Source organism: Myxocyprinus asiaticus, chromosome 9 (assembly GCF_019703515.2).
Source record: "Myxocyprinus asiaticus isolate MX2 ecotype Aquarium Trade chromosome 9, UBuf_Myxa_2, whole genome shotgun sequence".
NCBI classification, from domain to species: Eukaryota; Metazoa; Chordata; class Actinopteri; order Cypriniformes; family Catostomidae; genus Myxocyprinus; species Myxocyprinus asiaticus.
Window position 1 is genome coordinate 30,342,723 of NC_059352.1, and position 16,327 is coordinate 30,359,049.

The following is a 16,327-nucleotide window of genomic DNA, read 5'->3' on the forward strand; positions in this document are numbered from 1 at the left end:
GCCTTCAAAATGGTCTCTCAGTTTGGTTCACTAGGCTACACAATCATGGGGAAGACTGCTGATCTGACAGTTGTCCAGAAGACAATCATTGACACCCTTCACAAGGAGGGTAAGCCACAAACATTCTTTGCCAAAGAAGCTGGCTGTTCACAGAGTGCTGTATCCAAGCATGTTAACAGAAAGTTGAGTGGAAGGAAAAAGTGTGGAAGAAAAAGATGCACAACCAACCGAGAGAACCGCAGCCTTATGAGGATTGTCAAGCAAAATCGATTCAAGAATTTGGGTGAACTTCACAAGGAATGGACTGAGGCTGGGGTCTTGGCATCAAGAGCCACCACACACAGACGTGTCAAGGAATTTGGCTACAGTTGTTGTATTCCTCTTGTTAAGCCACTCCTGAACCACAGACAACATCAGAGGCGTCTTACCTGGGCTAAGGAGAAGAAGAACTGGACTGTTGCCCAGTGGTCCAAAGTCCTCTTTTCAGATGAGAGCAAGTTTTGTATTTCATTTGGAAACCAAGGTCCTAGAGTCTGGAGGAAGGGTGGAGAAGCTCATAGCCCAAGTTGCTTGAAGTCCAGTGTTAAGTTTCCACAGTCTGTGATGATTTGGGGTGCAATGTCATCTGCTGGTGTTGGTCCATTGTGTTTTTTTGAAAACCAAGAAATTTTGGAGCACTTCATGCTTCCTTCTGCTGACCAGCTTTTTAAAGATGCTGATTTCATTTTCCAGCAGGATTTGGCACCTGCCCACACTGCCAAAAGCACCAAAAGTTGGTTAAATGACCATGGTGTTGGTGTGCTTGACAGGCCAGCAAACTCACCAGACCTGAACCCCATAGAGAATCTATGGGGTATTGTCAAGAGGAAAATGAGAAACAAGAGACCAAAAAATGCAGATGAGCTGAAGGCCACTGTCAAAGAAACCTGGGCTTCCATACCACCTCAGCAGTGCCACAAACTGATCACCTCCATGCCACGCCGAATTGATGCAGTAATTAAAGCAAAATGAGCCCCTACCAAGTATTGAGTACATATACAGTAAATGAACATACTTTCCAGAAGGCCAACAATTCACTAAAAATGTTTTTTTTATTGGTCTTATGATGTATTCTAATTTTTTGAGATAGTGAATTGGTGGGTTTTTGTTAAATGTGAGCCAAAATCATCACAATTAAAAGAACCAAAGACTTAAACTACTTCAGTCTGTGTGCATTGAATTTATTTAATACACGAGTTTCACAATTTGAGTTGAATTACTGAAATAAATGAACTTTTCCACGACATTCTAATTTATTGAGATGCACCTGTATACCAAGTTTTGTGAGAACCTGGCAAACGGCCTAGGCGAGTTCGAAAAAGTAGTTTTTTTCTTTATTTTTTTTTTTCTTCGAATAAATCAAAATTGTAAAAAAAAAGTTCCTTGCGGAAATGGAAATTCAATTGACCATATCATTGTGGGGCATTGGTGGATTCAGAGAAGCTACACATTTGTATAGTAGCTTATACGGTTCTGGAGTTATGAGCAAAAATGCGAATTAGCTAATTATACTGCCACCGTGTGGCCGATTGTCAGAAAATTTAATATGCGGCTTCGTGTTGACACCCTGCTTGAGTATAGTAATTTCCATAACCCTCTGCTATTCCCAATGTGAGTTATAAGGTACTGAAATTGTATTGCCCGTTGGCAGCAATTCTTGTTAATTTGTTCAATCGATTTTTTAAGAATATGTTAGCATTTGAACCAAAGATGATGCATATTTAATTTGAACTTTGTCGCTCAAACGGCTGTAAATTTATGACAGTTTTATAGTTGTAGCACCCCTAGGGCCTGACCTCTTCTAAACACCCTGTTGACAATGGCTGTGTCCTGTTTGGAAGGCTGCATGCTAGGTAGGACGTGTCCTTTGAAGGCTGCGGTATACTGAGCGTCCTCCTTTAAACAAGTCTCATTTAAATGAGACAGCCTTCGTAGGACAAACGGAAACGGAACACAACATGGTTGCTATGACAGCACGCCACTCTTTAACAAGCACAAACACTTTGAGCACTTCCCTCTGGAAGAGAATGTATTAGGTAAAATTTAGGAGAGTTATAATGTTGTAGACAGAAAATAAATTAGATTTTACAGGTGTAGTTTTAGTCTAATACTTTATTTTAATTATATATTAATATAATTATACATATTATATACTCTGTATCCATCTACTGCGGTACTTCAACTTGGGAATTAACATTACTTGCGTTTGAACATCATATTTATGGGCAAATTGGTGTAATTTTTTTAGACATTTCCGTTGAAGCAAAGAATTGTGGGTTATGAGTGCGTCCTCCGAATTCCCATGTAAGAAGGTCGCATTCGAAGGCTGCTTTCGAAGTGTCCTACTCGTTTTTGTGAAATGAGACAGCCTCGATGACGTATGCAGCCGACAAATGCGACCTCCGGAGGACGCAGCCTTCCAAACAAGACACAGCCAATGTGTACCGAGTTTGGTTACTTTTGAATTTGTGTTGAGGAGATATTGATCAGTCACTCAAATTGCGTTAAAACGAAGGAATTGTATTGTTAATATCTTCGGAATGATTCTGAAATTCTGAAATTAGTTTTATTCGCTCTTGCACCAATGGAGTTCTGATTTCATCCTGTGGCCACTTTTGGTACTGCACCTAGTAAATTTATTTTATAAATATGGCATTTTATCATTTATTTACTTGAAATTTGGACACAACTTGGTTTGATGGTTTTAATTTTCTGTATTATTTTTTTTGGGTGTCACATATATTTTTTATATATTTAAAAAAAAAATGAAATAAAAGTGTGGTGCATTTCATTTTCATTTCAATAAATTAAACTTCTATAACTTTTTAAAATTAACAAATAAATAAATTGATTTAAGTTGCACAACAATCTACTAAGTGTCTTCTTTAAAAAGAGTCCAAAATTTCACATATCGAAATTCTTTTGACAGTTTTTGCCAGGGGGGTCTGTAGATGATGTATACCAAATTATGTGCTGAACGGACAAATGGTCTAGAAGGAATTTGAAAAAGTAGGTTTTTCATAAAATTCAAAATGGCGGAAAAACAATTATAGATGGAAATGAAATCGGAGATATATTTTAGGGAATTAGAGGGAAAAAGAATTTTGATTCTAGCCCTTACGGTTGCAGAGATGTGAGTCAAAACATAAAAGTGTTTATTATAGCTCCACCTAGGGTCAGAGGGGTGTGCGTTTGTGCGCCTGAATAGTGGGGGGGATTTGGGATCATCCTGCCAATTTGATGTCTCCACGGCTTACGGTCTCTGACGCCCTGACACTTTTAGGTCAGAAAAAAGAAAAATAAGAAAATCAGTGCAATTACAATAGGGTTCCAGCAGCTTTGCTGCTTTGCCCCCTACTAATAAAAAGAAGACTAACAGAAACAATAGGTGCCTATGCACCTTCAGTGCTTGGCCTCTAATAATAATAATAATAATAATAATAATAATAATAATGCTAATGGAAAGAATAGGTGCCACAGCACCTTCGGTGCTTGGCCCCTAAAAATCTAGATTTTTGTACTCTGTTTGTGTTGAACTAACTCGGTCATATTTGCAAGTCGCAAGACAAAGAGGGATCTCAAAATAGTCTAATGACTCAGTTCTTAGGGAACTTAAAGGCCAAATAAAAAGTGCATTGAAATAGTTGTGACATTCATAATGTTGCTTAATTTTTTACCACCAGCAAACTCATGAATATTTCATATATATTTTATATGCCATGTTTTTTGTTTTTGTACAATGCTAGTACCATGGATTTTTTTTTTTTTTTTTGCACATTGACTATAGCATTTCCTTTGTATTAACTACCTTGGAGTACCATGTAGATAACTACATACATGAATATTGTAATCATTAGTCTCATGGAATTACTGAAAGCATCACTGTACCATGGAACCTCCTCAGTAATTTTTTGCAAAGGGATCTGTCTCCAAAACAACATTTATTAGTGAATATTACTCTGCCCTGAAATGCACTTTTGAAGAAAAAAAAAAAAACAATGTAAAAAAAACTGCCCCAACAAAACAAAGAACCATGTTGTTATTTACCAGAGGTTTAAGAGGATTATTGTCCAAAATAAAAGGTATTGTATTTGTCCCTATGGTGAAACAAAAAAGGCTTGCTTGCTGCTTTTGAACCTTGATATCACAGCTTATTTGAACTATTAGTCCCATATAGAAGGAATAACGCTGTTCATTTAAATGCAACAGTCTCCCTTCCCCCATTCGTTTTTACTATTGGTGCTTATATTATATTGCAAACCTATAATGTGACTGAACATCACAAAGTTAATCATAAACAAATGCAAAGAAATAGCATGACGTGAATGGATAGAATTCTGTCTTTTCATCTTTTTGTGTTTGAGTGTTGTATTGTGCTCTTGGCATTGTGATATGTGAAATATGTCATGGTGTGACTCAAGCCTTTTATGTTTTATATTGTTCTCAATTTACTCGAGTTGTGCTTCAAGGGACCTCTGTTGTGATTTTAATCGTATATTTGCTTTTTCTGCATACACATACATTGGTTAGCGTCTTACTGGCTGTCTGTTCTTGGTTAGTCTATGCGAATATACAGTACGTCAAGCCTAGACATGTGTTATGTTTTGTCAAGATAAGGTTAAGCAGAAGCAACCTGTAGACAAACTCTGTCTATAAGAGGGGGATATGGATTTGGGGAGAAATAGGACATGAAGTGTGTCTTTTCCTCACTCCAAGTGGAGTAGCTGTCTGTGTTTTTTTGTTTTTGTTTTTTTTTCTGGACAGTTCCAAACATTTCATGACAATCAATGTAATGAAAGCCATATTGCAGTTTGTTTGCTCTTTATGCGCTGTCTCTCATTCAGCTTTTTAAATGACTAGTTAGATTACAATATGCCATATACATTCACTGACCACTTTATTAGGAACACTATCTGCTGTTGTAGCCCATCTGCCTCAAGGTTTGACGTGTTGTGCATTCTGAAATGCTATTTATGCTGACAGTAGCCTTTCTGTCAGCTCGAACCAGTCTGACCTTCGTTGACCTTTCTCATCAACAAGGCATTTCCATCTGCAGAACTGCCGCTCACTGGATGTTTTTTGTTTTTGGCACCATTCTGAGTAAACTCTAGAGACTGTTGTGTGTGAAAATCCCAGATCAGCAGTTACAGAAATACTCAAACCAGCCGTCTGGCACCAACAAACATGCCACGGTCGAAATCACTGAGATTAGTTGTTTTCCCCATTCTGATGGTGGATGTGAACATTAAATGAAGCTCCTGACCCGTATCTGCATGATTTTATGCATTGCACTGCCACTCAATTGGCTGATTAATCGCATAAGTAGGTGAACAGGTGTTCCTAATAAAGTGCTCATTGAGTGTAAATGCTTGAGTACACAAATGTTTATATGCCAGTTACTTTGCTTTAAAGTGTTTACATAGGCTACATTTACACAGCAGCAGTAAAATTGATTTTCTATGTAAGTATGCACTAGATGGACATCTTTGACTGTTGTACCGAGTTTTAAGTGTCTCACACTGGAGTGGTGCATTTTTTAAGATAGTAAAATAACTATATGCAGGGCTCCAGACTAAAAAAATGACTTAGGAGCCATTGGCTCCTAAACTGAAACATAAAGGAGCTAAATGGCTGGAGAATTTGCTTTCTCACATTACTAGCTTTAAATATGCAACTTAGCTGGCTAACGAATGCATAAACATTACCAGCTGGATATAAACTAATGCAAACAGATGGTAATAGATGGTAACAATCGTGACATTTAAACATTTGGGTAGGACTTGCGTGTATTTTTGTCACATTGTTCTAACCGCTTGAGGTTAGCTTTAATGTTAGTGTCTTCTCAGCCTTGTCGGCAAACATACTGCTGTTCTCTACTAATGCAGCATGTAGTCAACAAATTAATTACTTTAGAATGATATGACAACCAGTACTGTAGTGTACTGTATACATACCTTTTCGTTGTTGATGTTTTAAATCCACATCTGAAGTGTTCCGTTCCATGCATAGTGTAGTCTCACATGCCAAAACAAACACCATAAGGCATCAGTGAAGTGATAGTTTTTATTTCGCCTCTAGAGGCCGCTCTCATACTGTATAACATTAGCGAACCCTTCCCAGCCACTCCAGCACCGGACACAACAGAGAAAACTGTTGGTGTGGATTTTTGCAGATAACCGATAGTTCCAGAAATCTGTTATCAGTGCCGATATATTGGTGCCAATTAATTATATATATATATATATATATATATATATATATATATATATATATATATATACTGTGTGTATATATGTATATATATATTAGAGGTCGACCGATATATTGGTTCCCTATCTGTCACTCACTCGACGTTGTGTCGATGTAGTGACACTAGGGGTCACTCTTGGGAGCCCAAGACACTTCTGGTCTTTGATAAAAGGCCAGTGAAAATTGCAGAGTGGTATTTGCATGCCACTCCCCTGGAATTACGGGTATAAAAGATGCTGGTATGCAACCACTCATTCAGATTTTCTCTTCGGAGCCGAACGGTCTTGCTCACTGAGCTGAATACTACTGTTCATTCACCTCTGCTGGATCTGACGGCGCATTTCAGCGGCTTCTGCCCCCTCTGCACTGGTGCACTGCAGAGAATGCCCCTGGGCTCTTCGGCAGAAATAAAAGAGTATATTTCTCTAAAAGAGCGGCACACACGAAACGTCTTTTTAAAGATGCGTCTTTCTAAAGATGCTTTTCCGATTGTGTGTTATTCCTGGTTGCGCTCGTTATCTCTTGCCATGTGACTGTCACGATCACTGTCTTTTGTGTCTGGGCATTGCGCACGCGGAGACAGCGTTCGTGGGTGGTCATGTTCTCATTTTGAGGATTTTTCCATGGCAACGTTGCGGTCGCGGCTTGCCTTCGTAAGAAAGCAAGCCACCTCAGAGGCTCCCCGCCTCGGTCCTTTTACCCACGGGTATGAGGCCAGCGCGGCTAGCACTGGGGGCGATTTGGGGACTCCAATGGGACCGCCTCCGCGGGGTATCCCCCCGCGGACCTCCCATTCCCCAGTACGCTCGTCTGCCCTGATCGGGCTTCCGGATGAGTCCACCGGCTTGTCTCACGGTGAGTTCGACCTCTTATTCAGAGCCCACGAAAGTGATGAGCTCTCGAGCGCAGCATCGGAGAATGGGCTCGTCCAGTTGGATGCCTCAGCTGGGCTCCTCCCTTCGAGGACGATTGCCCAGTTACAGGCTGACGCGGAGATGACGACATGCTTTCCCGGGCAGCCGCGAGCATCGGCTAGAGTGGAACTCACTGCTCTTCCCTGAAACCTCGTGGCTCGGTGATTGGTTCCTGGGCTCGCAGCGCCGCTCAAAGCCACGCCCCGCCCCCGTTCCTTTCTTCCCGGAAGTGCATGAAGAGCTGACAAGGTTGCGGGAGGCACTTTTTACTGCCCGGTCCCAATCTTTTCAGCTTCCCCGCCCTCACTACCCTCGATGGTGGGGCGGCCAAGGGCTATTCGGCAATCCCCCGGTGGATAAAGGCGCTCGCAGTGCACCTATGCCCGCAGAGCGCCACCACCTGACACGGGTGCCCAAAGCCCCCATCCAAGGCCTGTAGGTTTACGTCGTCTCTGACGGCCAAGGCCTACGGTGCATTTGCATTTCAGTAGTTTTATGCCGAATTTTATAGAAATGATCCAAAAAAAGTAAATAAATTAAAAAAACGTTGCTGGGTCACTGGTAATAGGTGACATGTTGTACCTAGAGAGAATACAAGCAGTGTTTTTTTTTTGTTTTTTTCTTTTAAAATCTTTTAATAAATCTTGAGAAGAACATGTTATGGATTAAACTGTCAGCCCTCATTCCAAAATGAACATGTGTAACATCAGCAAGGACACCTACATTTGCTCCAAGGTAAATTAAAGCTAATAACTTGTGTCATTTCATTTATGTATTGATTCAGGTCTAAGTAAAGGCAACAGACAGTAAATAAAGACTTCACAGCATCATAGTGATTGTGTTGTAAGACGTTATGAGCAGTTCTGTTCATTATGTTTACACTAATGTATCAGGTGTGTATCGCCATCAAATTACTGTTTTCTCTTTTAAAGTGACTGATAATCGTTTGCCTCAATTCTGATTCACAGTCTCCACAGTTTATCAAATTACTGTGTAATTTAAAAAAAACATTTCCATTAAATGTCAGATAAATATGCCTTAAAATGTCACTCTTCATTCCAGCCCACATAAGAATATCCATTTCTTTTATGAGAATATTTGGCCAAAAACCATACAGATCATGGCAATCTCCCAGTCATTACTCTGCAAAGTTCTGCAGAGCTTTTCAGAGCGAGCAACGGTAACCAAGGGGGGCAGAGCTTAGTGAAGGGTCAGTTGTGAATTAGGTCTGGGCGATAGGATGATGTATAGAATATCGACGATATCTGACAAATATCTCGATGCCGATTTTGACACTCATTGACAGACAATGATCAACAATATCGAGAAATGACAAAACCATGTAGTTGCAAAATCGGCACATATGTTAATTAGTAGCCCAGGGAATTAAATTAGCACCCGCCAAATGCAAGTTTTCTTGCACAGTGGCGGATAATTTTTCTCATTTACCCACCACTGTGGTGGGCGACTTGTAAAACGTCTCGGAGTGACACATGACAATAAATTCTGTTGGACACAAAGACATGTGCTTGAAGAAACACACTTTATTATATTTTTAAGAACAGACGACAGAAAAGCCATTGATGCATTTGTTCAGAGGTGTGCAGCACAAGCCTGTCTCGTAGAACTTGTGCATGTAAAGAGTTATCACTTTCTTTTCTGTTCCAGTCGTTCGAAAACAGTTAGCAAAAATTGTATAATTTATGAGAATGCTGCAAATGAACTCGGATCATCTCAGGAGATGCTGTGAGTTTAGTATGCTTTGTTTCCATGGAGCAGTTCACGCCTAACATGCGTTGTGAACTCAACCCTGTAGATTCCCTTTTTATAGGCTGTGTGTGTGTGTGTGTGTGTGTGTGTGTGTGTGAGATTCATAAAATAATACCAAAACACTATTCAAATTAATTTATATTTCAGTTGTTATTATTATTATTATTGTTTACAGTTATAATTTTCTTTATCTTAGTTTGTACAAGTAATTATTCCCACCTGTTGTCATAGACGGATACTTGCATGATGGCAAATGGGAGGTGGTTTATATATGTTTTTTTTTTTTTTTTTTTTTTTACCACTATTTTAATTGATTTTTTGTTTCGTTTGAAGTGCAATTTGAATTTAGAAATATCTTTTGGCTTAAGTTTTTCATGTTTCAATATATTAATTACATTTTTAAAACAAAATCAATAAGGCAAAAATATTACATGCACCCTCGGCAGTGGGGGCAGGGGGTTGACGATGTAATCAGATATCACAATATATATATATATTTTTTTTAACTATCGTGAAGATATTTCTTGCATATCGCCCAGCCCTGTTGTGAATTTGCAATGTAACAAATGTCGGCATGTTGTATACTTCCTGTAGTTACTTTTGCAATGGTTACAGGTATTATTCATGATTATCGCGAGAATTAAATGGAAGCAAACTTCAGTTTTTGTTTCATACAGACAGTATTTGAGACATTCTTGTGAGTCTCACCTGTTAGTAAATATAGTTGTCAAAAACAAACACTGACTGTGTGAACATTGCTATGTAAATGTTATTCTTGTAGATAATGCAAATTATTTGTTTTTGACCAAAATCTACCCATAGTTGGCTAAATAATTGCCATCTTTATTGCTTAATTTCTGTGTTTTGAATTTGGAGTAACTAATTTTTGTTACATGTTTGTCACAATTGCGAGATTGCGGGAGAGGAGCAGAAATAGGGCTTCCACTTTACCTTTGCAGGTGTAAAATTTGTGGTTAACTTTTCTTGTCAGGACATGAGTGGATGATCTCATCATTCTGAACCTCAGATTATCATAAAATAAGCCTGAAATCTACTCTGTTTTGTGTGCATGTGTTTCAGAGGGAGAAAATCATAGAATTGCTTAGTAGTTTGTGGTGTTTGATAAAAAATTTGTAACATTTAGTCTCAAAAGTTGTAATATTTTGTGTATGATATTGTGTCAACTACTATAAGTTCTTTTTAGTTAGGTGACCAAAAAAGTCAAACCGTTATTACTGACAATCTGTAGGTTTTCTCCTTTGGTATTTTAAGTTCATTTTGGTATTTGCTCAAGCTTGTGCAAGCTATTCCATGATTGTCTTTGTTCTCACAGAGAGTCTTTGAGAAACTGGTACGCGCTGTCACCTGAGAGAATATTTGCATTCTTCCTGCCTGCACAAGTCCATCACTGGGTGTCATTATATCATTGTAATTTCTGTTTATTACACAACTTATCAAAATGTTAATCAAAAGAAGAAGAGAAAAAAAAACACCCCCATATTGTTTGACTATACATTTCTTAACATGTTATGTGATTTTGATTTAAAGAAAGTGAAGTTCTTTGTTATCAAAGTGTTGAATGTACCATGAAATTATTCTTGCAGGAAGGAGCATAGTACTATTTACAAGTATTTTACATTGATATGTAGAACACATGCTAAATCGGTACAGTCTCTTTAAGAGTATTGACATCAGCCCTTGAGCGCATTTAGCGAGAGAGAACATGCGTAATGTTTTTTTTAGCACATCCATGGGTGATTTAGAGTTTGTTTTTTTAAATCAACAACTGACTAAAGAACAGAAAGTTAGGTATTAAAAGAGACATTATGCAGTGACAAATAGACCTGGATCTCGTCTTTGAACACAAAGAACAAGTTAAACCAAACTTTTACTCTCAACACACAGTGAAGGATCTCGCTGCTAATAACTTCTTCATCAATATACTACTCAATCACTGGTGAGAGAAATCACACATTTTTAGTCACATAGTGCGAAATTTGGTCACACATGCAAAATATGCTGTGCTAAGATCAAGTGAAAAGACATATTAGCCTGCAATTGCATTTTCTTATTTCATATCTCTTATAGTTAGTCTAACTCACCCTCACACCTGATATCTATGATGGCTTCACTGCAGATCTTTGGCATTTTCCACACCTCGGTTGAGAGCAGGGTATGAAACTAGCATTTTATACCCAATTTTACCAGCCACTTAGATTTTTACAGTATATAGGCTGTTCACAATTCATGTACAGTAAAATGTGAACTGCTGGAGTGATTTAAACTTATTTTACAGTGAGCACCTCCTGAGATGGCCTGAGACCATTTGCAGTGCTCACATAAAGAACAAAACTCAACTTGCAGGCCACTGATATAGAGAAGAAAACTCTTCATATGTGCACTCTATAAGAAGCTGTACAGGGTCTGAAATGTAAAGGTCGGCCAGAAGATGAGCCTAATTTACAGTACCTGCCATTGTTAAAAAAAGTACCAGCATTTTTGGTTAATTTCATACCCTGGTTGAGAGTAAAGGAAGCACATATCGCTGGCTTTGTATTGACCTATGTACTGGTAGATGGAGGCTCGTCATGTTACGCATTACTTTAGTTTTTCAGTATTTGGATATCCCGTGAGTCATGTATTACTCCTAACTGCCGGGTTTAGATAAAAAGCCAAAATACACACACATTTTATATTTTATTTTAATGTGGTGCTACTGCTTAGGTGATTGGAAGACAACTTACGTCAAGTGATAGACGTGATAGGCTACACTCAATCTTTCAAAGTGCTGCATAATATCGATTTTTTACTCCGGGGGGATTGTCCCTGTAATAAGTGCACTCTAAGTCGCTTTGGATAAAAGTGTCTGCTGAATGCATAAATGTAAATGTAATAAGCATGATTCACTTCATGTTGGAGTCCTCATCATGGTTTATTTTGCTATTAAAAAAGGCTGACCATACAATCCCCTACATGTCAAACAAAGACAGACAAATTAAACATTGGAATTAAATGTGTTACTCACTGGCATTACTGCCATGTCCAATATAGTTGGCAATGCTCAATCTTTCAATACAAGTTTCTTTGCAAAGCCATAATGGTTTTTAAAAGAATCCATAGAGAAATGTGTCAAACAAATGTATAATCCGACATTGACATTTTTGAATTTGAATAAACTACTCATTCCTAACATTGCGATCCTTCAGAAGGCTACGCAAATATGCAGTTTTTCCACAACCAGTAGCACAGCGTCTGGGGGACATTTCTCAAAATCGTAATCTTTTTGTTGGTTAAAAGCAATCTACAGTAACAATATTACCACTTTAAGTGTTGGGTTACTTCAGTCACTCTCTCTTTTACTGTGCAGATTATGTATGTTTTTGAGGTGGGGCTATTCAAATAAACACCACATGTTGTTGTCGCAATGTGGCCGATTTCAAAATAAGTCTTTTTTTGCAGAGTGGAAACAACAGATGCTCTTTTTGGACTGGAGATAATGTTTTTATAGTACAATGACCTCCTTGTATGCCAAAATATCAAGGAAAATTTGATTCCTCATGACATGACCCTTTTAAAAAAAATTCCCAACAGTATGTGAAGTATTTCACAAAGATTGCAGAAATATCTAAAGGTTTAAAAGCAAGAACATGTCTCAGGATTTATTGCTATGCTAATCTAAGTTTAGCATTAGCATCCTCAGCCACTCTTTTGTTTTTGTATTTCAGTGCAGTTATATGTTATTTAAAATATTGTTTCTACATGTTCCTCACACTAGCTGTCCTGTTTTTTTGGCATTTCCTATCCACCCTGCAAAATCAAGCACGGTTTTGCTAATCTTGTTTACATTTCCTGCCCACGTGTTTATATTCGCTGTAATCTTTCCTAAATGTATATGTATACAGTATATATACAGTATAATAAGTCTTTGATGTTGGTTTGTGTTTGTTTCATGTCAGAGTACCCACTAACCCCAGACACCCCCAAGAGTGAAGTCCGGACATCCACCAACAGTAGCCGACTGGCCGCTCTGAAGAAACAGGCCGACATCGAGCTCAAAGTGAAACAGGGAGCTGAAAATATGATACAGATGTATTCCAACGGCTCTTCCAAGGTAGAATGGCTTCAGTGTCAAGTCATTGTGTGGCTTGTGTAGTTTTTGTGTGTCTGATGTGTTCTATGATAAAGAAAGGCAAAAATACTCCCAAGTGTCTTTTTAGCAAAAGTTTCAGGACATTCAGGAGCATTATTAAAAAGAATTGCACTAAATAGCATTCATCCCTCCTACTCCAAGAGAAGGTGAGGCTATTTGATCTTTAAAAGTGTTTGTGAGAGAGGTTTCATCCCAAGAAATGAAAACAGATGTGAGCAAACATATCCACTAATGTGGGCTGAAATATCTCCTCTCCTTTCTCCAAAAGTAGTAAAGCAAACCAATGACTGAACAGACTTATTTATACACATGTGCCAATGTCATGGTTGTAGCCCCCAGGGGTGCAGCTGACAATAAGGAGAACTCAAATAGAACAGTGCAGTTCCACCACCCTTTCCCTCTTTTAAAAAAAAAAAAAAAAAAAAAAAAAACTTGGTGCTGGTTACTGTACATGTTTTGTGTCTAAATATATACTATCTGCAGAATTGCTCTCTGGCTGGGTTTTGGTCTGGAGTGTCCTCCCCTCCCTGTGCTGCTTTTATCAAGAACGGCACCGTTAATTACAATTTCGCCTCTGTGGTTAAAACTAGCATCTTGGATTCACAAGGGAAGTCTGTAAAATCATCACAGCCTGTGATAAAAGATATAGGGAGTGATAAACACGGGGATTAAGAACAAGAAAATATGATTCATTTCCAGATGTATAAACAGTTTTGTATCCTCCCTAAAGCATGTCACAAAAACATGCTCATGACTTCATTTTATTTGACTCACACCGATTAAGTGATACTCCAACATTTCTACGGCTCATAACTACGCTATTCAAGATTTTTAAAGCTGTTACAGAATTTAAAAAAAGATGACTATTTCTAAACCGGTTTCTCAAACACTCTCCTGTCTTCCATTGTTCGACAAACAGGTAATCCCGACCCACACATATGCCATTGGTTGAACCAATGTTGGCATGTTGGGATGCTCACACTAACAGAGCAGTGTTAAAGTGCCACACAGCCACAATGTTTATACATATTCACAAATGGCTTGTGCTTACTTACAGTTGTCTCTTCACATTAAAGACTCTTTGATTTTTTGATATGGCATACAGTCATCTCAATGGGAATTCACGCGATTAGGAATTTGGCCTGATGGATTTCCGGAGGTGAAAAATTTCCCTATGCAAATTAAATTTTGGTAAACTTTGACATGCAAATTCACAGCGTTGACCAATAGGAAGTTGTTGGGAGTGAGGTTTATATGGAGGGGTTGATTGATGCAATGATTGGAGGCAGGTGTGGGTGATCAGTACTCAGGAGAGTGAGAGGGTTGTGTGAAATTGGTAGGTGGGTCAGAAGGATCCGTGACATACCTCTGTGTTTGCAGTGCTTTGTACAGCAACACTGAATATTCACAATGGATGATGAAATCATGTTAGCAGTGAGTTTATTTATAACTTTACCAAAGTAATTTTTGTTGGTTTCACACTCGCTTTACATCCGCCCATGTCTTCTTCACATGTTGTTATATTTTGCCATGCAAAGGTAATTGTGACGGCTCCTTTATAATGACACCTAGCGGTGTGGATGCAGAATCATGCGAAAGTTTTCAGTTGCTATAGAATAAATACACAATCTACAGTCAGCCATGATTTATTCCACAAGCAAATGTTTTCAAATAAAAGGGGGGTTACCAAGATAAAGTAAATGCCATTTGGCTGGTCATGTGATCTCAAACCCCTCCCCATGCCCCATGAGGCGACCTGTTCCATGTTAAATAAAACACCTTATTCATTTTTTGTGTAATTTTATATATATATATATATATATATATATATATATGTGTGGGAGCAATTTCTTAGTATACCTTTAGTTGAAAAAGGTAAAATTAATTATTTAATTATAAATAATTACACACGTCAACTTTAATGTGTACAAAATATCAGACTGGGAATGCATGTAACTTTTTGCCTGGTCCGTCATGAATTGTTAGTTCTGTGAAGTAGTGAGTCCTGCATGCAGGTTCCCAGCTGCTTTAGACATCCGGAGGAAAGGCCTCAAAGGTAACGTCAGCCTCTAATGGCTTCTTACAGGAAGTTTGGCTTCCACAGAGACTCCTGATGCATTCACAGTCACTGGATTTGAATACTGTATGTGACAGGGAAACATGTTAACATACCCCTTGACATATCATATCAAACTACAAGGAGGAAAACAAACATTTATACTGCATTGAGTAGTGAAATGGACACATTGATAGATGTATTGTTTAAATACAAATTTTGGATTGTTTCACTTTATAATAACTTTAGTAACATTAAAAAAGAAGTTAAATTGTGAATATTCACAGTATAATAGAATAATATAATAATGTCAAAGCTGTTGTTACACACTTCTGTACCTCTGGAATGCTGTATTGACTGATTGAGATTATGTGTTATACTTAACAGTTCATTAGTTGATGTTAAATTGAGATGTCATGAAACCCTAATTCATATTTGATAGTACATGAACTACCAATTCGTTCAGAAATAACATGTTGGTTAATTATTACTTAATAAAGTTGTACCCATTTGTAGACTTGTTTTTCAAAACAGCATATTTTGCTCCTTTCCTTTTCTGATTCAAATACTCATTTTCCTGTTTTTATTTTCCTTCGGTGGTGTTATCTGCAGGACCGCAAACTGCTCTCAGCAGCTCAACAGATGCTTCAGGACAGTAAGACAAAGATAGAGTTCATTCGAATGCAGATCCTCAAAGCCAGCCAGACAAGCGAGATAAACTACGAGAACAACGATGGTTTGTGGTCTAGCTTATTTACTCTTTTAATTATACATTTTCACTTTAAATGAGCTGTGGAAATATGGCATAAATCCTGACATTACAGTGTCTACAAGCAAGCCTATCATCAGTCCGCTGGACTTGAGGATAGAGGAGCTACGACATCACTTCCGGATAGAGTCTGCTGTGGCTGAAGGTGCAAAGAATGTGATGAAATTGCTGGGAACAGGAAAGGTGACAGAAAAAAAAGCTCATTCAGAGGTCAGCGCCATTTCCTTTTTGTATGTCAACAATGAAATAAGTATACTGTTTCCATTTGAGTCATTATAGTTTTTCATTTATCTATATGCCTTTGAAGGGATAGTTCACCCAAAACTCACAGATGTGTATGACTTACTTTCTTCTGCTGAACACAACGAAGATTTTTAGAA

General features: G+C 38.2%; 1 protein-coding gene across 1 annotated transcript in view; it reads left to right on the plus strand.

Annotated features, from left to right (window-relative positions):
- Positions 1–16,327, plus strand: part of LOC127446514 (serine/threonine-protein kinase N2-like) — a 119,390-nt gene that overhangs the window by 67,447 nt on the left and 35,616 nt on the right. Inside the window, exons 3-5 of the mRNA XM_051707489.1 lie at positions 12,929–13,083; positions 15,791–15,914; positions 16,003–16,157. Of these exons, the coding sequence (XP_051563449.1) occupies positions 12,929–13,083; positions 15,791–15,914; positions 16,003–16,157 (434 nt within the window). The remainder of the gene's footprint in view (positions 1–12,928; positions 13,084–15,790; positions 15,915–16,002; positions 16,158–16,327) is intronic.